At 44.4% G+C, this 26,676-nt stretch overlaps 1 protein-coding gene across 5 annotated transcripts in view; it reads right to left on the minus strand.

Moving 5' to 3' along the window:
- The window catches only part of cyth1a (cytohesin 1a), a 40,799-nt gene that overhangs the window by 5,614 nt on the left and 8,509 nt on the right, over positions 1-26,676 (minus strand). The window contains exons 1-9 of one of the 5 annotated variants that reach the window (XR_004213468.1): positions 25,396-25,708; positions 6,829-6,911; positions 4,929-4,993; positions 3,902-3,968; positions 3,690-3,808; positions 2,274-2,354; positions 1,957-2,069; positions 1,077-1,225; positions 861-972 (exon numbers count right to left, since the gene is read on the minus strand). Coding sequence is in view for 4 of the 5 variants with exons in the window: in XM_031867663.1 (XP_031723523.1) it covers positions 861-972; positions 1,077-1,225; positions 1,957-2,069; positions 2,274-2,354; positions 3,690-3,808; positions 3,902-3,968; positions 4,929-4,993; positions 6,829-6,911; positions 25,396-25,477 (871 nt within the window). In the remaining variant the exon portion in view is untranslated. The other 4 variants (XM_031867663.1, XM_031867664.1, XM_031867666.1 and 1 more) reach the window with 4 other exon arrangements.

Below are 26,676 nucleotides of genomic sequence, written 5' to 3' on the forward strand. Positions count from 1 at the left end.
AGTCATTCTTCCCTTTCTTGGTGTAGTTTGTTGGAAAGATTCACAGTGATTGGAAGACTCAATTATACTTCTAACATTCAGGCTTTTTCGTTTTTATTAAATTCATTGTGAATCTGTACAACAGAGAGAGATCTCAGAGGAAACAAGAGGATGAAGAGTTCAGGGGACCAGGGTTGCGCTTTTCTGCTTGTAGAGCGATTGCGTGACCAGTGAGAGTAACAGCTGACGTCCTGTGAAACACTTGTAACGATACAGGTACGTGTGTGTGTGTGTGCCGGAACATATGTTAAAGTCAGAATTTAGTAAAAGGTCAGGACAAAAAGGCCCTTAAAACGTCAAGAAACACTGCTAAAAATGTATTTTTAACACTAAGACAACTCCTTTGTTGTTAAAAAAGTCCAAGGCCTGCTGGGAGTTTCACATCTCTATTAAAATCAGGATCAAACTGATGTGTATGTGCATTGTGTTTGTGTGTGTGCATACACTTTATTTACAAAAGCTACTAAAGTCAGTATTTGTGCGCGTGCTTGCATGTCAGAGTATGAATATGCTCCGTCATAAATATTTCAAAGGCCTCCACATGTCTCATGGCAACATTCATAATACATGAAAGCTGGCAGAGATGTCTTCAGATGTCTCGAGTGGAGTGTGTACAAACCTATCCACACACATACACACACACAGGTTATTGACCTCACTTTGTGCCGCCTTGAGATCATTTACCAATATGTGCTGCTGTGAAAACACAACACGAGGTAATCTATCAGCACTGATGAGAGCACCATTATTTTTGGGAAGATCACCATGAGCCCAAATAACTGTGTTCATGTATCTCCCCCCCCCCCCCACTCCCCACTCACCCAGTTTTAGCAGCCAGCCCTCTCTGTCTGGGTTGAAGAAGGTGTGTGTGAGGTCGTTGCCGTCGTCCTCGGGGATTTTGAAAGGTTCATTCTTGATGCTGTCGTACAGATTCTACAACAAAAAAAATAAAAATAGTTGACTGTGAATCCAGAGCAGGTTTGAGGAGAAATCCCTCACGAGGAGAGGAATAACTTGAGTTTTAATGCCGTACTGACCCTGAGCAGGTCCTCGGGTAAGTCTCCTCCATCGTTGATTCCTCTGTTCATGGAGATGAATCGTTCCACAGAAGGCTTGTCCTTCACATTCGGGTTGTGGAGGCTGGTGTTCAGCATGATGATGGCAAACGAGAGGATGTAACAGGTGTCTGTAACACACACACACAAACGAGATCACACACACACACACGAGAGGGATGAGGAAATAGTTGCTGTTTACCATAAAACTTCTGCCAGTGTTTAATTCAGTGTTTAAATATGAATGTAAATGAGCCGAGCTGAAAGGACTGCACTTAGGGGACCACAGTCAAACAGAGAGGAACAGATCGGCGAGGCTTCGTTAGCGAGGAGAGTGGGTGGGTGGGAGTGAATGGCTGCGAGTGGGCAGCTAAGTATGCGTGTGTGTTTCTGGATAAGCACTTTGATCTGTGTGTGCGTGTGTGTGTTTGCTAAAAGACGGCGTGGCCAGCACGCGGCTGACGCAGCAGCACTTTATCTGGCCCGTTAGGCTGTTGAGAAGACCCCATGCATTATTCACATCCATCTGCATCCATGTTAGAGGCAGGCGGCTGTCTGCTGTGGGCATTGTTTCCCAAAAGCCAGACACCCTTCCAGAGCACGGTTCACATCAGCAGACTTTCCGTCTGCTAAACAAAGCAGTTGAGATGCCATTTCCTTCAGCGCGCCATTAGACCTCGGTGCGATATGGAAAACTAAGTGCTCCAGGGAGTCCAACAGAGAGTTACAACTAGTTATTAGCTATACTTCAGACTTTATCAACCAACTATTAAGACAGAAGACAAACGGAAGTGAGTTTGTCCTTTGTTTCACTGCGCACACATTCACAGCTTTTGGGCTTTTTATGGCGTGACGGCGCTACCTGTGGACTGGAAAACGCCAGGGTTGCACCGGCAGTAGCGCTGAGCGAAGGACTCCATCATTCGGTCGATCTTCTGAGCTTCTCCCGGTAGCCGAAAACTCCACAGGAACTGTCTGTCAGGGGACACCGGTCATTAGTCAGCAACAGACTCACGTCCACGATGAAAAGGCTGAATGACTGAAACTGACAGCTGCATCTTCAGGAGACTGTATCACACATGATTGACATAAAAAGAGGGCGGGGCAAAGCTCAGAGGATCTAGTCAAGGACTTGGGTGAGACCTGAAGATGCTAGGTCCTGGGGAGATGCTGTCTTACCTTAGGGCCTGAACCAGGTTGAGGTCTGTGAACTCATGAAGCTCCACAAAGGCATGAAGGACTTCGAGATTGAAGTCATCTCTGCAGGAGACAAAACATGGCAACATGGCTTATTGGTAAGCATTTCAAACAATTATTTGTTCTACAAAATGTCAGAAAATTGTCAATAATGTCCATCACAAGCACAAAATGACCAAAATTAATTTCTAGTTTTGTCCGACCCCAGTTCAAAACCAAAAAAATCTCAACTGCCTCATCATACAAGACAAAGAAAAGCAGCAGAATCCTCACAATGAGAAGACAGGATCACCAATTTAGCACTGCACTCCGATAACGTAGACTCACGAGGGACAGTTAAAAAATACATGTAGTTATACTCCCCAAGACATGTAAACACACTAAAAGGCGTAAAATCGGGAGAGTTCCCCTTTAAAATCATTATTCAATCCATTAAAAAGTGTTAATAATAAATACATTTTTGTTGATGGATTAGTTGTCCAAGTGTTGAAGCTCAAAAAAGATCATAACCTCCAATGAAATCTATAAAAGTGGATTTTAAGGATTTATTTGGCGGATGCTGAGGAAGGCCAAAACTAAACCATGCTCATTTAGAAGCTCTTCCTAAAAGTTTGATCACTGCCTCATTTGAAAAGTAGTCCCCATCAGGAGCGTGTCTGAGGACCGAGGTCTGTGACACGCTGCGTACTCCCATCAAACAGCCACCACCTCCCTTTAATTTACCCTCTAATCTCAATCATGACATCATTCCCGGCCTTCACAGTAAATGATCTGCCCTGTGGGACCATGTGGAGGCTCTGAGGGGCTCTCGCTGACAGAGTCGTATCCAGTCACCAGCGTTCCCAGTGGACGAGTGACCAATCGCGTCTCAAGGCTCTCGCGCTGCTGCTCCGGCACCTCCTTACGGAATCAAGAACACTTGGAGAGCTAGATAACAATGAAACGAGGAGCATCCATCAACGGCCCGAACTCCATTTCCTGGTTTGACCTCAAAGACCACACCCTGACTGTAGTCCCTGAGCAGTGCGTAATGTACATCAGGCCTAACACCATTTCCTGTGTTATGCGTTGGCCGTGCCGAGGACGGTCTCAGCTCTCGAGTGAAATCTGTAACTGCCCTCAAACGCGTACATTCCCGAGTAGTGAGTCTCTTGATCTTATGAATGAGAATGAGTAAGATAATCAAAGACAGATGGAGGCTGTTGAGTAACGGACATCGTCCCGAGAGAACGCTCTAAACGTGGGACCAATAATCCGAAAAGGATGGGCGTGTGCCTAACCGAGAGGAAACGGCAATACGGAAAATATGCACTCGCTACGCCGTGCTTTTATCAAGCACATGGATGTGTGCTGGTGAGTCATGACGGTTCGATAAGAGGGAAAAGTCTTCATCCTGACCTCTCTCCGAGGTAATCCCCGATGGCCGTTTTGTTGAGGCCCTCGCCCTTGTAGAGGAATTGAGCGATGTCGTCGCTGGTATTCTTCAGCAAGTCGTTCTCGATCAGGAACTGGATCCCCTAAAGAGAGAGACGGGGCCCCGGGTTACTTCCTGCTTCAGAGAACATGTGGGACAAATGACCGTTTCTGAAGAATCAGTGTCTTCCACCTACCTTTTTGGGGTCCATGTTAAATTTCTTGCGCCCCATGGCCACCTGTTTATTTCTCTGCATGTTTTTCCTGAAACATAAGGGAGTAGATGGTTGTTGGTTGTTCTTAATGTGAAAATAATGTTGTACATGAACAAAAGAGCTGTTTCTTTATTGATTAATCTGACTTTTTTTTAAGCATTTGGTCGATAAAATGTTATATAACTGTACAATAAATACCATTTTCAACTACCCGAAATCAAGGTAATGTCTTTAAATTGCTTCTTTAGTCTGACAAACTGAATATTTAGATTTTATTTCATTAATTTTCATTCATTTCCTGACAGTTACTATTAACATTTTTTTTTGTTGGGGAGTGGCCGGCCCCCCCCCCCCCCCCCCCTCCACATTGACGACAAAGCGTTGATTAAGCATATTAACATCACGCATATGGGAACGTCTCATTTCTCAGGACTCAAGTTATGCAGGGGGTCAAAGTTCACTCAAAAGAGTCCGCCGTCACCATGGTGAGAGGTCACCGCTGATTCACTCGCAGCCAACATTCCTCTCGGCTCTCGTCCACCAAAACCAACACTCGACAGCAGCACGAGCTGGATGGAAGGGAGCTCTGATCACAAGAAGGTGCTGCGACCTCTTAATGGGCTTTTTAGATCCAAGAAAGATTATTCGGCAGCTGATGGGATCCCTTATCCACTTGAGTAGACCAAACATCAGCCCTCCCTCCCCCCCCCCGGGGACCGTGCATTGTCTGCCTTTGCCCGTACACCCACTGCATTATTCACTGAGGCCTCCCATCATGGTGGGTGTGCCTGATGAAACATTTAAAACTGCCTTAAAAGCAGAGCCAATTTGGGAAGCGTTTTTCAGTGGGATGGGAGAGCCGGACCTGCCCATCAAACATGAATAATTGACAGTTTAATTTGCTAAGTTAATAGAAGGCAAACTTAGGAAGCCAATTTAGGCAAAACAGAGAGGGACATGTGTGTCTTTAGGGAGGAGGGGGGGCGGCGTCAGATCCCTTTTTCCTTACCTCTCCTCAGTGGATCCCAAGTTCTCGATCTCACTCGTCACTTCTGCGATCTCATCCTTCAGCCGCTGCAGAAAAGACATAAACGTTGGTGTTAAAATGTCAAGAGAAGGAATTCATCATCGGCCTGCTAATTTCCCTGTCACCAAGAGGCGTGGGGGCGTGCGTGACCCGACACAAAACAACATGCAAAGCATTTTGCGTTGCTCTATTAAAGCGTGCCGAGGGAGAGGCCATCATCTCTGAATCACCTTTATTTGTCTATAAGCCAGGTGGCCTTTTATCACGTCCAGCAAACACTCACAACGGAACCGTCGGCTCAACACGGAGAGCAGAGTCACTTCCGATGGGCTGAAACTTCACACACACACCGCTGCACAACTAAAAACAGACAGCAGCTGTCTTTATCTACATCAACGTGTTTCCGTATGCATGTTCTCTTGAAACAATCCTCTCATCCTGAATTCGATTAGGCAGAGAACATTCATGGATAACCTCAATACAAATGGAGTAAGAAGAAAGCGTAAAAGTGGATTATATTTTTGTGAAGCGTTTTAGTGATTAATGGCCTTAGAGGCAGATTTAGCTGATCGAGCCGGGACCGCTGGTGCCAGACTGGCGCAGTGCATTGCGGCGGCTAGAGGATCGAGAGGCTGACGTCAGCGTGATGACAGTGAGGAATAACGGCACAAAAGAAGTCCTGTGTACAGACGGAGCTTATTATTGGTCATGTGAGGCGGCAGCTCTTCAAGTAAAAAGGCTACAATCATCGCGTGTCTCCATTCATATCCAGCTGCAGTGTTAGTTTATAATTCCTCACGCATAATACCAACTCACTTTGGGCCAAACCACAAAGTGAACGCCTGTGTTTTCAAGAAGGCCCTGCGCAATCACAACACATTCCTCAGATGCTTGCCTCCGCAAACAAAAGGCCGTGTTCATGTGGGGGAGTGGGTGGCTGAGGTGGGGGGGGGGACCATGGACCGGGGGCAGCGGTGGTGGCCGAAGAGGTGGGGGGGAAGGGCAGCGATGGTGGGTCAGGCTCATAAAAGAGAAGGTGATCATGCCTCTGATGTTTGTCTGTCAGTCTACTGGGACATCTGGAAGCCAACTCTCTTCTGGGGCAGGACAGTTGTGTGTTGTTTGCTTACCGAGCTGGTTATTGAGTGACAGAACTGAACCTGAGCAGCTCGCTTCAATAATCAGCTCTGCTCTCGGGTCAAGGCAACAGCCCAAAAAAAATGACCACGAGCCACGGACAGGAATCAAACAAACCACTTTAGGGAAATTCAGCCAAGCTGATTTGAATCCTGGCTTTCTTTGGAAATCAGAGAGTACACGAGGGATATTCAGCTGGCTGCGTGAGCACGTTCCTCATAAAGAGCTTAATCCTATTTTAGCTGTATGCTTATCGTATTCATTTTAGACTCGAGTTATATTCAAACACCACATTTCAATAAAAACACCCGTAAGAGACACAGAACATCTACAAAAACACAAATGGCTCAACAGTTACCAGCAATGGTTTGCTAAAGCAAGCTTTTTGGCAGGAAATACCTCACATTCCACTCGGGGTGAAATATTTTAAGTGCTTCTTGTAAAAGAGACATTTGTACAGATGGATAAGAGGTATTTATATATTTAACAAGTTGTACTTTTAGCTGAAGTTACTGGAAGTGAGCCAAATAATAATAATAAAAATGAAGATTCTTTTGCCCCTTGAGCCTATAAAGTGTCAATTAGCATAGTTTCCATAAAATATACAAGCTTTTACAGCCACTCAAAGTAACTGAAATGCATTGCAGTAAGTACGCTTAAGAAGTCAACACATGGAGGTCTTTTTTTCTTCTGTGTCATAAGCTATGTACATACAAACAGCCCCCGCATCCTGTTCCATTATTACCTGAATGTCCTCCATCAGCTCCTGCTTGCGCCGGCGGATATTCTCCAGCTCCTGCTTCTCCTCTGGGGTGAGGTCGTCCGGCACTGGGGGGGAGAGATGAGAGAGAGAGAGAGAGAGAGAGAGGATGAAGAGTTAGTCGCCCAAAATACATAATGCACCTTAATCCTTCTCTATGCATATCTATCCCCTGAGGCGTGTCCCTCCGGGCATCTCAGTGCACAGAAATAACATCATAATTCCCCCTTGATATCAGAAAGGGATTGAATGCCCACGGCAAGGGGCTCAGCAGATATATACAGAGATATATGTATATATATATATATATATATATATATATATATATATATATATATATATATATATGTGTGTGTGTGTGTGTGTATGTATGTATATATATATATGAAACATCTACACCAGAAGGAAACCAAGTGTGCAGCAGACAGGAGCACTTTGAAGAGGACTTCACTTTCGTGTGTAATCTGTCCGACTAAATGAAACGGCTCGGGTCAGCCGGGCGGCGCTGAGCATCGATGCCCGAGTAGCACAAATGTGACAAAAGTCCTCCCGTCGCTCACACTATAGGCCGCTATAATTAGCTCTGTGCCGAGGACTCAGGGGCAGCGCAACATGTCCTGCCTGATGGACAATTAGTTTGTGTGTGTGCAAGCCTTACCTGCACTACAAGCATGGCGGGACACCACTAGTATCAACACAAGCAGCACAATCTGCTCTGGAGGCAGTTTGCCTTTACTCTTTCGGCATCTTATTTCTGAATCAGTCTCTATTTTAAAACATAGTTATTCTTGCATCAGAATTACTTGTAATTACCCTTTAAATAAGGCAATAATTGCTTGCTTGAGTCAAAATCTTTGAGAGGATACAGCTAAAATACAACTTTCTATGCTTCTATAAAAACGTTTGAAATGACTGGAGGGAAGGGATTTCATTCTCTTAGCGTTTCCAAAAACGGGTTTGCGCTTGTTGTAAACAAAAAAAAAAATGCATGATCCAATGTGCAACAACAATGATCTGTTTTAGTGAATGATTAATTCTCCTGTGAAATAAAGTGAAAGCCTGTGTCCTCTGAGGTGTGACAATCCAACCATTTGGCCTTTCTGCAGCAAAATAACTGCTGCAAAGCGTTGTTTGGAGGACGCTCGCATTGAAAAACTGTTGCAGCATCACAAAACTAGAGATATTTAGCATGAGTCGCAATTAAACCCAGCGAACCCCGACAGCGCCATGAGCTGCTCGAGTCCCAGCGGTCATGTAGGTAAAATCACTCAGTGACTGTTTCTCTGATTCCCCCAGTGGCCAATCACAAGCCACCTCCTCTCCTCCCCTCATTGCCTCAGCAGCAGGGTTCAAAGGGTTAAAGGAGACGAGGGTTGACTCTGCCAACGGTTAGCTGGGTAATGGTTATAGAGAGATGGAACACAAGGTATTATATTACTCATTTCACAACTCTATGATACCAACAATGACCCGGAAAAAAACCTCTCCCTCAGACTTTTTCTTTACTCTCCCATATAAAAACATTAATTAAATATTGGTCCGACATAATCCTAACAAAACAGCAAAAAATTCCAGACTAAATGTGGCGCAGTGTACCTGCAGTAAGAGGTCAGCGGAATGAAGGTTACAAAAACTAAACTAAATCTAACACAGCAATCAATAAAGCAAAAGGAAGGCCAGCCACCCGGAGAGTAAGAGCTTCATTGTGCCTACAAACACACATGAACATTCATAACTTCACAATTAGCGAAACGCAAGTTCAGCTCATTCAATGTGACCGTAAAGATTTTATCCAAGCGTAAAATCCGGAATAAATGATATCCTCGAAAAAGAAAACATGTGCTGCATAATGGAGAGCGCTTATTGTAATAAAAGAAGGTATGCCAACCTCAACATCATGAGGCAAATACCCACGACAGTCACTGCAATGTCGGCTAATATTTACCACGGGGATAACGGACAATAGAAGAGCGACACAAGAGCCTTACAGCGGGCCGTTAGGGAGCTGCAATACAAAGCCATGTTGTTTTCCAGACTACATAAAGACCGAGATGCACACACACAAAACACAGTGCAGACAGGTTTGAGAATATGTGTTCTGCTAGCATTTAATGAGCCCGTCTCCAGATCGACTGGGCGAGTTAATGTCACGCTGAGTGAACCCAGAGCGGGCTGCGAGTTCAACGGCACAAACCAGAGCAACGGGGAGGATGAGCTTAACACAGGAAGTTCACTCCTCTTTCTGGAAATGTGATGTCAGGTCGGGCGGCTAACGGATGCTGAAAGGAGCCAAAAGAAGACAGCCGGAGACACAACCCACCGGTCCCGGGATTAAAGGGCCAGATTTTCTACCCGGCCACCGCACACGTCATCTGTTGTTACCCACACGATCAGATCTACTCGAGAAGCCGGTCAGGTACACGTACACACACACACACACACACACCACTGCCTTCCCAATTCCACCCGGAATAATCAAGACTACATCAGGGAAGGGAGAGGCCCCGCCAACGCACGTGCCAGAGGTGGGCACCAAGTGGGTGTCATTTCCCAGAACACAGCAGATGAGGGGAGAACCCATCCGCTTAAGTAAATGCTGAGCGCTGCTCGTTTCTCTTCCGTCTGGCAGAGCTGCTTGGCCATCATTCGGCAAACTACTGCACCGGTAAGGCCGACGAAAAGAGGCCGTCATCAGAAAACAGACAGGAAATGACAAAAACACGAGACGGACGGGGTAAATAAGGTCGAGAAAGAGAGATGGAGAGAATCTGTTTCTGTGGTGAAAGCTAATTATCCTAATTAAAGGCTTGTCAGATGTACTGACACCTTAATAATAGAATCCATCCAAATAACAACACCCATCTCTTGCTGATGCAGTGATACGAGTCTGAAGAGCAAATTATATGAGAGGAAGTGTTGTTTTTCACAACATGTACCACTCCTCTTCTGCCCTGTCGATATCTGACTTTAGGGGCCTTTCAGAAGCAGAGGGGCCCTACAGCGATGAATGTAGTGATTTCCACAGGCTGACAGAGAAACACCGGGCGCCCACATCTTCACTCCTTCAGGGACTCGCTATGCCCGGAAAGCAGACGGAGGCGTGCAGTCGTGCACATAGACCTCCACGCGACGTGCACGCAAGTACGCACACATGCTTAACACCCACACACACACACTGACGCCCAGGGCCGACACAGTGCGTCTCCCATCGTGCCTGGTGCTGTGTCAGCGCTCAGCAACTTGCTTTTTGTTTCAGCTTTCAAACGCTAACACTGTCTGACTGGAACTGTCCAGATTGTGATATTCAGACTGAATCCGTTACATTCTTGCAAAAATGTTTGAAATATAGAGAGAGGATCAACCGAAGTAAGTATCGGGGAGCAAGGCAGGACAAGTGCCAAATCTGGGACAGTGTAACCTGATCTCTGGCCTGGACCTCATTACTACCAAGTGCTGTTTTACCTAAATTTATGACTCGAAACACTCGATACTTTCCCTTTGAGTATAGCCAGTACAGCTCTTGAATTGGCACATCCCTTTCCGTTCTTACAAAACATTTGTGCATTTAACATTTTACACTCACCGCGATGCTTCATTTGAGCCTTTTATCCTACAATTGTTTTACATTTTGACACCATGTGTCCTTATCTTTTGCTTTTCAGAGAGTCTGCAGAGTTCCTAGATGAAGTAGTTTCTAGTGAGGGCTGGGTCAGCGGAGAGCACAGGGGAGGAGACATCGAGGGAGATACCAATTATAGCTCCCTCTCCCACAGCGGCACAGCCCACTAATACACATCCTGATTGCCGTCCTGGCAGAAGGGACAGACGTCTCATTTCCACCCAGATCACTGAGGAACTCTCCTTGGAAAATAAGGAAATTAGAATTCTTGAGTGCTTAGGATCTCTCAGCCCTCCCCCCACCCTCCCTGCAGATGTGACCCAATTTAGGGAGCTCCTCCAAAAAACATATTAACTAAATAAGCTCCTCACCTATAGGCTGCCGCTGACACAACTGCTGGACAGGGTCCCAAGATACACATTTAGGTGGACTTAATGTTTAACGTGACGCTGGGTCTATTATCTCTACATCTACTGGACCAGATGGAGACATCAATGCATTTATTATGCTACAACGCTGCCTATGATCTGCTGACTGAGTGAATATGCAAAAAGATGCACATCCATTTCTGCAGCCACGTGTCTGTGTGTCTGTGCATAAGTATATTTTGATCTGTTCCTCACACTTAACATTCGGCCTGATTACCCTTACTCTTCATCTTCTATCATCCCTCCCCGATCTTCTCCTTTATACTCGCCTCTCTTCCAGTTTCTAGCCAATCTTAGCAGCTTCGTCCAGCCCTCCTCCTGTTCCTTAAGGCTGTTGTTGCTGCCGTGCAGCTTTTGTCATTACGGTTTCATGGATAGTTCCCTTTTTCAAACTGCAAAATGCACCCTGAAGGTCTCTGTAGGCTCCGATCAATCGACCCCGAGCCTAAGATTATGTGAGCTGGTATGGGCAAACACACACACACTAAGGTCTATTAAAATGGCCCTAAGCTTTCTGATCTTTCCTGCTGCTTGAACAACAAAGGGTGATTTAAAACGTGAACGTCTCATCCGCTGATCTCTGATCTGAGACTGAATCTCATTACTACAGTAAACCCCATGGGGACTCTCCCTCATATATATTTGAAAACACACACACACCCCCACCCACCCACCCACCTCCACACACACACACCCACACCCACACACACACACACACACACACACACACACAAACACAGCTTGTAACAAAGTGGAACACGAGGTTGTGAAGGAATGCCTTCTTTAATAAGGGCACCGGCCTAAGAACTTCTTCACCTCTGACCTTCAGATCCACTGCTGCCAAACACAAAAACAGAAACCCAAAACATGCAGCAAAGAGCCACAAAGCGTCCAACCTGACCTGGCCTGAGGGTAGGAGGTAGGAGGAGAGATAACGGGAGAAGGAGCCTTGTGTTTGGCCGGGGAGGCGTGGGACGGCGAGTGGCAGGAGAACACAGAGACAGTGGGACGATCACAGCTTTCCCTTTGTGTCTGCATTGGCCTCTCAGGACATTCCTCAACAGGGCCCAGGCAGGGGGACTGATGGCTGAAGCATCCTTGGCTTGTACTTGTTACATTACTCGTTGGTCATCCCAGCTGGCTTTTGTGCCACCGAGTAAAATTGCAGTCCGATTTCTGCAGCCCCGCTCGTGAAGCGTTTACCTCCGTTTGCACTTTTACATACAATCCTGAAGAGTCAAACAAATATATGCCTTCATACGGACACACCTCACCCCCACTGACAGCACAACGCTGCCCAGTCGTTAGCCTGCTGCACCAGCACTCAATCATCTTAACCACAACACAACAAACCAGGCTGCCGAATGACAAGACGGCCCAGCAGACGACAAGTCAGACCACTAGCACTTCAAATGATTCTCATCCTAGTTGCTTTTCATCCTCGCTGATTTAATCTTCAATACTGTCAAAGTGTGGCTGGGGGGGGGACACAGAGTCCTGCATGACAGCAAAGTACCAGAGATGACAAGCTAACACAAACAGACCTGTGGAAAACAACGTCAATTCAACAAATAAGACACACGAGCGTCAGCAAATCTAAGTGCTAACCTGTGAGAGAAATCCTCCAAAATGTCAATTGTGTGTCCTTCCAGGGAGCTCCTCTTCTCTCTTACTCTTCCTTGTTATATATATATAACAAGGAAACACCTCACCTCAAAAATTAAAAATAAAAGACCCAGCAGTCTGTTTTTCTGTCAGCTCCTGTGGCTTAACGCAGGCGAGCTGGACATCCACATGACCAGCGGCAGAGAGAAGGAGCCGGCTCCTCCGGTCAGGGAAACAGAAACAGCTCAGCTATCAGCTCCCAGCATGCTCCCAGCACACTGACAGCCCGTCTGGGGAAGGAGCCTTACTCACTACCTCCCTCCCTCCCCTCCCTCCTCTCTACTCACTCTTTCAATGTTGCTGTCACTGCCATTAACATGGAGGCTCCACCCAGTGGTCATTCCTTTCTCTGCCTCCACACACACACACACACACACACACACACACACACACACACACACACAGAGGGCAATATAAAAGGTCTATACCACAACTTTCTTTCAAAACCGATGTATATGATTACATATGTTGAGTTGTGTTTGTTGATCAAAACATATTGCTGTTTTACACACAACCTTAATAGAGCAGCTGCAGGGATGACAACGTTTTGTACGCCAACCCCGGAAGTTAGCATCGCACTTGTTCCTTCGACAACAAGCCAACAGGAGTTTTCCATTGGATTCTGGGTTATCACAGAAACACAACTTTATGACACACGTTTTGTTCAGCAAGACAATCTTCTAAAGCTAACGTTAGACTAGAACTACACCACGGTCTCATGAGTGTAAACACAAAGAGGCTGTGAAGGCGGACTGATGACGTTTTGTAGTCTCATTTAGCCACTTGCTTTAACCACAGACCATATTTCAGGCATTTAATCAATTTATCCATCCAAAAAACACAAATGAACTTTGAGACGAGGGAACCAGAGGTGCAAAAATGCTGACTCAGTCCCGGGTTTTAGGACTCATTCCTGCAGGATTACAAGATTAACAACCTGCTCAAAAGAAACGTACACAAACAAACAGTGTTTTCAGAGGGTAATACGGTATATCATAAGACCCAGAGGCCCAACAGAGAAAACGTTGTTAAAAACAGGTAACTCATATATATCATTCATTCATTCTTCTTCATCTGGTCACCACAGTGACGCGGTCATGAGCTGTTGGTATGAGTCAGCACTTTGAGCCAGGTCTTCTCTCTCCCGACCAGTCATGCGACCAGTCATCATCACCTCCGAAATCCAGCTTAACAATGTCATCTGTCCTGAAGACAATCGTGTATTTGCATGAGCATCATCCCGATGCTAATGATGCGTGCCAAAACATCGCAGTATTCCAAACTCATCGTGGCCCGAGTGGCTTGTTGAGTGTGTGTACACACACACACTTTTGCCCCGGGTGTGTCTGCGTCTGCATCACAGAGCAGATGTGAGCGCTTGCCTCATGTCTGTCTGTCTGTATGAGTCAACCTGGAGCCCTCTGCTGTGCCGGCTGCACTCTGCACCTCTGAATCAATACGGTGAGGATTTATATCCTGCATTAGACTTCTAAAAAGGGCCATAATGCGATGAAACAGGAAAACGTGTTCACTTGGTCATGATGTCACCATTATTATCAGTATTTATCTAATTAAATACATTAAAACCCCTGCAGATCCAAATCAGACACGTTGTCTCTGGCTTTCTTAAAGGTTTTAATGGGAAATGTTTGAAATCACAGAGTGAAGTACAAGTAGAAAATGTAAATAAACATGGATGGAGCACATATTCACTTCACCAGTGGCTCCCACACTTTTGGGCTGATAAAATGAAGCGATGTCTTCTCATTACCCCTCTATATAGGTTTCAGCATCAGTGTGAACATGAGTTGTGAGCAGTACAACCAAAGGGGGATTTCTCTTTCTCACACTGGTTAATTAAACTAATTCAGAGTTAAGAGCTAAACAGTATTAGAAATAAAAATAAAAATAAATAAACCTAACAGATATGTTTTCCTTCTCGTCTCTTATCTCATCTTGTGACCCTGTAGATTTATCTTTTTAACTCAGGTTGGGAACCGCTGCACTAAAAAATGTCCCATATTTAGTCTGTCCCACAAAAACAACCTTGTATTGTGTTATTAACACGAGCCGGGTCAGGTGTATGCCACACTATCCAGTCATGGGATTCAAATGAGAGCGAGCATCAACATCCCATAAACAGTTCCCAGTGAGCCTGCTAGCTGTGTTCAGGAATGCTGGGACCAGAGAACGAGCTGGAGAACGTATGCCGATGTGACCGTATACACACACAGCTTCATTGTAAAGAACACATACAGCATAAACATCCTGCAGCTGCGCACACATACACACACACACACACACACACACACACACACACACACACACACACAATCCATCACTATGAACACAATAGAGCAGCTTTCTTAAATAATCTCCGTTCTGTTTTATTGGCGTTTATCAACATTAATTGTTTTAATAGGCCGATGTGGAGGCTTCTCAATGTTGTTCCTCAAAAGCGGAAGTGCTATTTCTACCCACAATGCATGCCTTTGTCCTCCAACGTTGCTGGCCTTGATTCTTATCGGGGCTATCTTAATATCAACATCCTCTCTCGCCACTAAAACACACACACACCAGAAAACACATGATGGGAAAGGTCTTGTTTTTCTCTGTATTTCTGTGTCTGTGTTGAAGACAGAGAGAACGAGCGGTGAAGATATTTTAGCCCACACACGGACCGTGGGATGTCATTTCCTGTCGAGCATGTTGTCAGACTGCGGGCTTCCTGTTTGTGAGCTGTTCTCATGGTTCAGAGGAGTGAAAGCTGTGGCTAAACCCACCCATCCTGTGGGAAGTGTGATAAAATAGCAACTCTTCCTTCTTCATAACTTTAGTCCTCAAGCTCGATCACAACGTGATGACATGCATGTTCGACTGAGACGTGCACAATAAAAAAACAAATGACAATACAACTCTATTGTTCACCCCTTTGACAAACTTTCTATGGCGCCAAATATTTCTCAATGCATTCTTTGCGTTTTCAGAAAGAGAGAAAACACAAAGAGTACCTATGACATGATATTTGTAAAATCAACACGAGATGCGATAAACAACACGAAAAACCTGCTTTTCCACATCAGGAGCAACGTGTGTCGTCAGTTTTGCATCACTTTCCTGCGCCATTTTGAATTTCTGGGTCTTATCAACAGGAGTGATCAGAGTTTTGTCCTGCATGAAGAAAATGACTCCAGGCGTGTCTACACCTGCTGCAAAGAAACCAGCATGTCACGCAAATCAGTTCACCGCAGGCTAAACTGTGCAAGACAGAAAGAATAACACACAAGCTCCAGAGGCCAACGTGAAGTAGGGAAATAGATTGTGTCCGAGTAACAAGAAATCAAAACGTATTTAGTTTGATGTCACAGAAAAAGCTCAGATCTTGAATAATAATTCAACGATCTTTTTAAATGTCTTGTCGACTAAAACATATATTTTCTGATTACACTTTGCCTTCCTGATTTTCTTTATTATGACATTATTATTTTTTTAGCTGCTAATGAAACTACAACATCTTGTAATCTAGGTGATTATTTCACACATTTTAAAAACAATAAATAATGAATGTACAGTCCCACATCGAGCCAAACATCACTCTGTCATCTTGTTTCTCTGCCTCCTTCACTGACTGGCATCACCGCCCTAAAACATTTCAGCTATGCAGCGTACTGCGTGTTACTGAGCTACCAAACACGAGACTCACATCAACACGTAATAAATACACAACATGTCGTCCAATTGCATTATAGCAGCTTAGTGTGCGGAGCGATCACCAGCCTGAGAGGAAAGATGGGCTGCAAACCAACGCAGAAAGACGACGAAAATACGATTATAGGGGGAGACGATTATCAAACCACCGGGGCATCAACGCACATTGTTGTGGAGGAGCCCATTAGAGCTCTCAGCGCCCCTCATTAGGGAACCATTAGTGACAACTGCTTAAACTTCCCAAACCTAAAGTGGCAGAGACAAATGGACCGGTAGAGAATCGACTGTTCATCCCCGTGAACACAATGCAGCCGTGTGCCAGCCGGGATCCTCCGAGGCAAAGAGTCTGTAGAAGTTCTCACTCGGAACAAGAAGAGCGGCAGCACATAACAGGATCAGTCAGTCAGATGTTCACTGTTCTCCAACGGGATTAATGCTGACGCAAGTTCAGGGGGCTCATTACTGGTTGGCAGGCTAAAACCGAGCCAAAGGAGAGGAAAACAACGGATTTATGTCTGACTTCAAAAAGGCTGCACACCCATTTATTTCTGTATAATAACCACATGTAAAAGGAATTACATCCTTTTATACAATTAATAACATATAACATATGCAGAAGGCCGGGATAATAAATACAACTTTAACATGAGTGACAAGTGTTTTAATGCCATGCTGACACACTGGAGGAGTGGCCGTCTGCTCTCACACCTGTTGCTGATTGCTCAGCAGTCAGTGAAAGATGACACTGAGGATGATCTCTCTCTGGCAAAAGCATCAAGAAATAACAAGTGTTGCTAAAGTGTTTATACATGTGGTATAACACCCACAGTGATCAACTTCAAATCCACAGAGATATTACTTATAGCAGACTAACAAATACTGAACTGGGGCAACTATTTCATAGGAATTAAACTTAAAGAGGCATAGCTAACCTATAGGGAGGGTCCTTCTTTAAACTCGATATAGTGAGTTTTTTAAAATGAATCTGTATATTTTCTTTATCTACTATTGCAGACTGACCCTATAAAAGACAATATATAACGTACTTGTGGGCTACTTCCTTTTGTGTGGGTATGCAACTTAAGTATTTTTTAGATGATCAAATATGTACAAAGTTGACTTAGTGAACGCTTAAAATGGCAGATTAATAAACACTGTAAACAAGGCCAGACGACCCAGCAGCTCTGACTCCTCACTCCTGAGCTTTACCTTCAAACATCATTTCAACAGTTCATACTTCTCATAAAGTAAAGACATTCAACACGATATTTGTAGAAACGTGTAGTTCTTTTGACGGTTTCACTCACCTACACCGTCTTCCGATTTTAACACCATGCTGTCTCCGCCTGGTAGCTCCGAGTTAAAAAAGAAAAGTTTCAAGTGTTTTCCGAGCGTCGAAACTTTGACCTTTGATGCTAGTATCGATGAATGTATTGAGTTATATTATTACGTTTTAACGCAGAGTTAACAAACACACTTTGGTTTCGTTCGGCAGTTGAACGGTGGCTCTGTCGACAGCTCAAGGGAGTGGTTAGCAGACACGAAGGACTTTAACCAACCAACGTTTCCTGCGCGCGATCCTCTGTCAAGACTGAGTAAAATCAACGAGCTTCCGGTTAAGCCTTTCACAATAAAACACCCTCATGTACGGATCATAAGATTGAACACTTTAAAGGCAGATACAGGGGTTTCTCCTGATAGCAGTGAGGAGTGGAAAAGATGGGTGCTCTCATCAAATTTGAGTCATTATTGAATATTAACATTAACAATATTAACATTTTGTTTTGAACATTTCTGACTGGGCAAACAGGAAGTTGTTAATTTGCATCAAGACATATGAAGTACAAATACTCAAATTGTACTTGCACCCCCAGAATGTGTATATATATATATATATATATATATGAAAAAGATGGTTTCAAAAAATTACATTATGCCAGCGTTACATTGAATTGTGTCACACAGGCACAGAGGGTGGCACCCGCACAGTATAATAATGGTGTTACGGTGAGTGTTATGCTCAACAACGTTACCCTGTGTGTATTATAAATGATATATATTAAAATACGGATTCAAACAAAATACTCAAATTGCCCAGAAGTCCTCTTTCATTGTATTGCATTCAGCAAATACATTTGTCTCCACAGTAAATTGGAGATAGAAAATGAATACAAACCCTCTGGTTTTACAACAAGTAGAGTTTATTTGATTTGTTTGCCTGTTTGTGATTATAATTTTAGGCTCTTATTTATTAAGGAAGGGCTGCTCCCTATCCGGTAACAGTCTGTTAAACTGTTGCTCAGAAAGAAGGTGCAGCAAATGAGCCAAATGACGCGTCCGCCGCTTGCGTCTGCACCCTGTTGCCTTGGGCACTGCCCTCTCTCTCTCTCTCTCTCTCTCTCACACACACGCACACACGCGCACACACACACACACACACACACACACACGGGACAGGGTTGAGTGGGGGCAGGGAGAGATTGTGATTGACACACAGGCACTGCAATTCACTGCTGCTGATCTTGCGCTTGTTGCTGCGTTTGATTCACCACATCCGCTGAGAGTTTCTCACGGATACTATTTTTTAGAAAACAGCAACAACACCTGGCTGCAAAGAAGACATAACAAACTCTCCCAAACACCTGCTGAATATTCAAATACAATCACAGTGTTTTCTAGATAAATCTGACATCAACACAGAAACTTTTGTTGTGGCCAAAATACATTTTCATATTGTTTAATATTTGCTAGTTACACTCTGTCATTACTACACAACTGAAAGTGTTGGAATCACTCCAACAAGACTACAACCAAGTACATGTGGATGTGTCATTAAGGGTGGAACTGGTAATCCCGGTGAGACTGAGCAGCATGTGTAAATGTCTGATTTAACTCGCCAGGTCGCAGCAGCTGCTCAGAAATAAAAGCCTCATCTTCTTTTGGATTTATTGCCGTCATGTTTCATCCTGGCCCGCCAACACTGAGTATATTCACATTTTATGCTGCCTGTGAACAAAGGTGCATCTGGTGGTTGTTCTAGGGAGACATTTCTTGACTGCATATTTTCAGGAAAACTGTAAGGGCAGACAGCAGAGCTACCCAGCTTTCCACCCCCTTGTTAAAAGTGAATAAATCAGCCTGCTGTTTGTATAACACCTGCTCGACTGTGCTGCTGTCAGATAGGAAAGGGCCGAGCCTGTCCCTGCCTGTTGATGAACACCGGAGAGCCAGGAGGAATGCTGCGCTCTGCAGCCAATGAAAGAGGCCCGGAGATAACACCGCCTCTCTGTTTTTCTTTTCACCTCTGCACTGATGCACCAGGAGAAAACAATGTGGCTGGATGTCTGGCTGCATTATTATTGTGTTGAGAAACCACCAATGCGGGGAATCAAGACAAAATACTGCAGATTCATCCCTTTTCTGAAGACCATACTGGCAACTGGCAATAACAAGACCTATACAGCATAGATGCACAAACCCTTGAAAGGCCCCTTATAGCCTGCATGGCCACTTCATCTGAGGGGCTTCAAGCTGTGGCTCATGAATGCTTCAGTTGTGCTGCCCAAACTCAATAACCGACAATGCAGTCTGTGTGAAGTGAACCCCGTTCACACAAAGTTTCAATTCATTGTTAACAGTTAATCCATTCCCCCCCGAGCACTGCTATAAATCTGTGCTAATGAAACCAGAGAGACGTTTGACTTTTAAATGAAAAGATCATCAGTTGATACCAACACATTGTCGTCTGCAACTTCCTGGTCCACACAAAGACACAAAAGTAGTACAAAGTAGAACTGCTCCTCGGATACATGAGACGTCAATGGAGAGTTCAAGTCGAAGCGGCTACCATACTAGACTATGACGTGTAAAGAGGGTTTTGTTCTTGCATGTTGAAAGATGCAGCTGATTATTAGACTCAATGGGATGGGGGAATTCCTCAAAAGGACAATGTTTTCTTCTTTCTTCTTCTCTGTTGTTTATGAGGGTTTAGTCCACAATCTTCAGGGCATGGATCATGGGCGCATTATGACACAATGGGCCCCTGAGCACAGGCACGCTAAAGGCCCACCTCTCCTACATATATACAATACTTAATCATTGCTTAGACTCTTGTTGTTGTTGTTTTGTGTCTCTTTGTGGTCATTGTGTGTCTCTTTGGAAATGTTTTGGTCTTTTTGTAGTTCTTTTTTTGTATGTGTGATTGTTTTGCCCCCTTTTTGGTCATTTTGAGTCTCTTTGTAGTTGTTTTGTGTCACTTTCTTAAAGTTGGGGGACTTGGTGGAAAAATAATGGTCAAAATGGATGCAGCAGAGGCCGAGATATAATAAAGACATAATACAGATAAGGTGATCTTGATGTGTAAAATTGGTGCAACGACCGTGTAATGGGAATCTTGCCTGGGTAAGGGTTAGGACTTGTGACGGGTTCAAGCTGTGTGTGCCTGGGGAGATGTGATCGACTCTCTAGAACTGTAACTGTGCAACGGAGTTATTCCTGAAACCATAAGGCTTTATAATTATCCATGCGGCTATAATGATGCAGTGACAGCTCCTGTAGTTATAATAGTAAATCTATGTGTTTAAATAGCCTGAAATAGATGGAAAAAAAGTGAGAAAATAGGCTTTTAACCATCAAATGAGAAGAAATGCCAAGAGTGACCCCTGCTGATCGTCTGCTGTAATTACAACTAAAACTGCATGAGGGAAACTTAATATAACGAAGTTCCAGAAATGAAATCTAGACGCACATATTGCAGAAACAATGCCTAAATGATAAATCATCCCTAACAACCAGACATTATTACATAATTACCCACACAAATGCCTCATATTTACCTCAAATCGTAACATATAGTCTTTGACTTGCAAACCAAATGAATCCCCAGAAAAGAAGTTATTGAGAAATAGGAGGTTAGTTTCCGCACACCTGCTTGACACACGTTACCAGCCGGCCTGAAGAATGCCTCTGTTACTACATGCTACATAGATTACTACATGCTACATAGATTACTACATGCTACATAGATTACTACATGCTACATAGATTACTACATGCTACATAGATTACTACATGTATGGCAGACATTCCGGGGCATAGGCTGTGGCTGGAGGTTTATCGCTCCATGCATAATGACTCACTGCACAAGCTGACTCTGAAACCACTTCTTTCTCTACAGGTGCAGTCGGAGGTAATGAGACCTTTTGGATCAATCCATCCTATAATTTTCCAAGTGGGAGGGTGCGCCGACCTGAACGAATGATTACTGCCATGAGTCATAGGATATAGCTAGCTCTTATGTCACTTTTCTTACGTGGTTGCGAGAGTAAAACAGTCTGTCTTGCAATTACAAACACAAAGCTCTATTTTAATAACATACAACATGCTCTCCATGTATCCTCGACAGCAAGACAATTTACTTTCCAACCGTTCCTTTTGTAGCAGCCTACAGCAGGAACTCAGCTACACTTACACAACATACATGCAGAAATACTGCCGTCAGAAGATGTGACTGTACGCAAATCACTTTTAGGACGAGAGTGTGAAACGTAGAGAGAGCTCCTGCTGAAGTACGACAGCCTGTCTAGAAGTCACTCGTCCTCAGGCTAGACTGGCAGCATTCTGCACTGCAAACATTTCTGCAGTTGACATCACCCCCAACAAGCCGTGGTAAACTACAGGCTGACAAAGCATTGTTCATCTGTAATTCATAATGCATTAGCCTGACGAACAAGCGGGTCTAAGGGAATGGCAGAATAGAACCCCTTCTGTTCAGATGGATTGTGTCCCCCCAGGCATGGAGAGCTTCATGGGTTTGGATGCCAGCGTGTCTACGCATTTACAGTACAAGAATAGGAGTTACAGTATGTCATAAATGCCCGAGGTAGAAGAGAAACACAATCAAAAAAACATTGTTTTCTAGTTCACCAGTGAACGTGCTACCACGCCCGTTCATTTCATGGGATTCCATCAAGATAAAAAGCAAGAACAAATCCTGCCACGCAACCAGAAGCATCTTATTTGGCTTACAGAGGAGTGTGGATTTCATCTGCCTCTGTCTTGATTCCCACACACGCCTCTCTGAAGCTGCTCGCTGGCAGAGTCGCTTCACGCCTCCGAAAAAACACGCCAAACTGTGTCTTGCCAGTGGAATACAGTTCACATGAAATCTAATAAATCGACATTATGATTTCATGTAAATGTACACAGGAGCTTACTGATCAACTAGGGCTAAATTAGAGGTTTTAATCCCATAATCCAGTAGCTCCCAAATTTGGGGTTGCAAAGAAGAAGAAGAAAAAGCATTTTCTGATATTTAAATTAGGTATATTTTTTTCTCTAATCTTATATTTTAAAGTACTGGATACATTCTTACGTCTTTGTGAGTATAATATAGACATAAATAGGTCTTTATAATAAAATAACACTTATAATAGTAAATATAAATATCATGTAGTAATATATTTGTATTATGCAGAGGCTTGACATCATATCCAAGGGATAATGTCAGACACAGAGGAGGGTGGTCATTTGTTAATCATGAGGTCTCCTGGTACCATTTTGTGCGAGCAGGGCGTTACTCTTTTCTGTGGAAGCTTGTGGTTTTCTGATTTGTAATCCCTAGCATTGCTGTCCAGTTCTGTATTCACAGTTTCACAATTACTTCCAGTAAAAATCTCAAAGGCAACCCGCTGTCTTCAGCCTGTGTTTGAAGTGTGCAAAGTCATTCACAGACAAAGAAACACACAGCATGTGATGCCACACAGTGACGCCAATTAGACCCCTGAAAGGTCAAACTCTGTGAGACCTCTACAAATGCTATAAAACTCCAATAACACAAATCCAAATTAAAATATTTAAGATTTTGGAGAGGTGTTGCTGCGCAAAAAGTATTTCCCACATAAATCACAGATACAGAGGGTATGAAAACCGATGCCATGTTCTACGGCGGTAATGAAGCAAGTTAACAGTTCAAAATCATGTTTACAAGGGTTTTAAGGGTCACAAGCCAAACAGTTTGGGAACCACTGACATAATCCATTAACACTGTCACTACAACTGCATCGTACCCTCCTTTACAACAAGCAGATTTGGGAAATATTCTGGACACTGTCTGCTGCTGACGGGCTTGTTTGTGCTCCCAAACGAGATCACTTTGTCCTCAGCGGCTCCTGGAGTCCACATGGAGTCATTTCCATGACAGAAAGTCAAGACAAAGCTCGAGCACACCTGCCTCACAGCGCAGGAGGCCCTCGTAAGCGCTGTGATATTAGTCAGCTAAATTACTATCAGGTTTGCTTCGGGAGATGCACTGTCCACTATCAGTCCCCCACGGTGCCCTGTGAAGAAGACATGCTGAGTCCCTCTCACAGTGACTGTGAAAGTAAGAACTCACAGTAATTACTGTGAGTTCTGTGAGTTCCAGACTGTAAATCTTATAAGATTTACAGTCTGGAAGAGCACTGACATAACGCTGTACACGCGCTTAATCCATTTAGATGCAAAGGGAGAGCGCCTGAGAGGACTGAAACAATCATTTTTGCATCCCCTGAGAAACAGAAAGACTTTGGGAAATAAAATGTACACGAGGTCAGGCAGCCGGTGAGGCAGCTAAGTGAGTTTCTCAACTTCTCACTCGTGTTTTGCACTTGTTTTTTTCATATGAGACAGCAGTTGTCTATATTTCTATATTTCAGGAGTGATCTAATGATGCTGCCGATTCAATGTGAACGAGCTGGACAACCATTCGATGAGTCACACGTGAATCACTTTGCATGATTCACGATTAAAAACAGAAACACCAACACTAACAGAACACTGCTTAGTCTCTTCCCGGCACAAGGGGTCCAAAACGCAATGGCTGCCGTCACGACATGAGTGGTTTTTTTTATTTTTTATTACAGTCCGAGTAAAAAAAACTGACACTTGCAGGCGGATGACAGCTGAAATTAAGCCTTTGGGAATGTACTGCTTTCAGACTGGGGGCTGAATATCCAAATGACAAGCGAGTGCCATATCTAACTGGAACTCTTTCCTCAGCTCTTCCCAATATGTCAAAGTTATTTTGGTTAGCTTGACAAATATCTGTGAAACTCTGCTGTCTCCACATTCTTGATAGCAGAACAATCCAGATTACTCCCCCCTTGAATATCCAAAACTAAAAAAAAAAAAAGTGTTCTCTTTTCACGCTCATCCGTGGTGCTGATTCATGCGTTTTGAAATCACTGAGACAGCACCGTTTCCTCCTTGCTACGCACTCAGTCAGCTGATTCACCGCGACCCAACAAAGCCGCTTCAGTCTTGTCAACACGGTCTGCCAACAACACACAGTTTCAAACACTCCCAGTGGGAACCCTGTGCACCACCCCGCAGTGTCGTGTAATGCAGTTGCAAGACTTTAAACTACCAGCCCTAAACAAACATAGGACGCACACACACGTTTGCTCCATCGCAATCCAGATCCTGTTATTTCTACAGTGTGAAGGGACGAATATGAGAACAGATGGTGAGTATGACAAAAAAAAAAAATCCTGAAAGGAGGCCACCGTCTTAGCCAGCTCCACTTCTCCTCCGTCTGTGATTAAACCGGGAAGGACTGAGAGTTTAAGAGGTGATCTCCAGTAAACACAACCCTGCCGTCCCCGGTTATCAGAGGACCCAGCAGCTAGTAACGGGGACAAGAAGAGACATTTTCATGCACAGCGGAGCGTGATACTGTAGGAGCATGTCTCTCTGCGTGGCTGTGTCGTCACCTGAGGTTTCAGTGCTGTTGGATGTGTGAAGAAGTCACCATGAGCAGTTTCAAAACAGTTTGCCAGTGGAAAGTGCTGCTGGAGATTAGATCTGCTCAGTAAGTAATAACATTAGCTCTCTCTCTCTCAGAGGTTTAAGTTGTGCTTAATGAGAGAGCCTCCTTAGCTACAAGAAGCTCCCTCTATTTCCATCCAACTGTTTTTTTCATCCCTGCTGAACACATGCACCAGCAGGTTTATATTGACAGTGTGGGAAGTCTTTCACCAACTAATTGTCACAACTTCTTCAAATGATCTAGCCAGAGGGTTCAATGTTATATGCTATACAAACGCATGCCGACAAAGCAAAGCAGAAAACTGCTACAAAAAGAGCATGCTTTACCTGGAGGTGGCTGGAGCGGCTTCACGGCTGGACACAAGAACGTCTGAAGGCTGGACACGCAAAGTTCACTCACCGACCCCATATCTGCGGCGTGTGATAAATGTATCTGTGTGTGTGTGTGTGTGTGTGAAGGCTTGTCTCCGTTAGTGGCTGTGTGTGAATGCTCCCTCCTGACGATTCAGGTTGACATAGAGAGGGAAAAGAGGGATGTTGCGGAGGCCCCCGGCTTCCCCGCTGTGGCTGCTGAGAGTCACGCCGGTGCTCCCTGCTATTCAGTTCACGCAGATACTCCAACTGTAAGGTCCCGTCACTCTGCTTCACATTATCCCCCCCCCCCCCCCCCCGCCCTCCTCCACTCAAGCTGGACGAATCCTCCGCTGCCCAGCCGATCTCTCAGAATCACCTACTTTCTCTTCCCCCTCGATTAGAATGTGCAACTTGTCAGGATGCTGAAATCACTTCTGCTTTCTCCCAGTTCCCCTTTTGAGCTGGTGTCTCAGCCACCCTCTATCGTCCTCTGCTCTCTCTCTCTCTCCCTCTTCCTCTCTCCCTCTCTCTCCCTCTCCCACTCTCTTGCTACTTTCCATACTAATTCAAGCTAGATATTCTTAGGCATAACAAAATGCACACTATTCTATTATTCTAAAGTGTATATTACTGTAGTGTACCTTCAGGACACTACTTTTATGCTTTTATGATGAAATGTAGAAACAAAGGGGGAAATCAATTAAAGACACAATTAAGGAGAAAGTTTCCCTGTGCATTAGAATGGAGGACGAGTTTCAGCAGCTCTCTGCTCCGTTGCTTTTTAGTTTCTAGACACTCGTCGGTTTTTTTGGCTTCAAAAGAAATGTACATGAAATCAAGATTTCATGGTTGCTTGGCAACGGGGTGGAAGAACACTGTGAGCCATTTGTTTTGATTCGATTATAATCTTCCCACCTATTGATGTCATTCACCACGACAGAGTCACATTTTTGGGGTCAGGTGATGGACCCCACCAGGATAGAAAAACGCACACACACACAGGTCTGGTTCTGCCCCACATGCGGTCATAATCAACGGCAATTGATATAATTTGGGATTTTCACACCTCCCGTGAAGCAAAGCAGAAATGTTTACCTCCACTCTTGAACCACTGCCACTCTGAATTAGCCTATCTGTCAATCACACAAGTGTCTCTTTAACACCCTCCTCTCTCACTGTGTCATTCATTCATTCATGTCCAAAGTCTTCTCTCTCTCTCTCTCTCTCTCTCTCTCTCTCTCTCTCTCTCTCTCT

Source organism: Anarrhichthys ocellatus, unplaced genomic scaffold (genome assembly GCF_004355925.1).
Source record: "Anarrhichthys ocellatus isolate YVR2014 unplaced genomic scaffold, GSC_Weel_1.0 scaffold40, whole genome shotgun sequence".
Taxonomy (NCBI): domain Eukaryota; kingdom Metazoa; phylum Chordata; class Actinopteri; order Perciformes; family Anarhichadidae; genus Anarrhichthys; species Anarrhichthys ocellatus.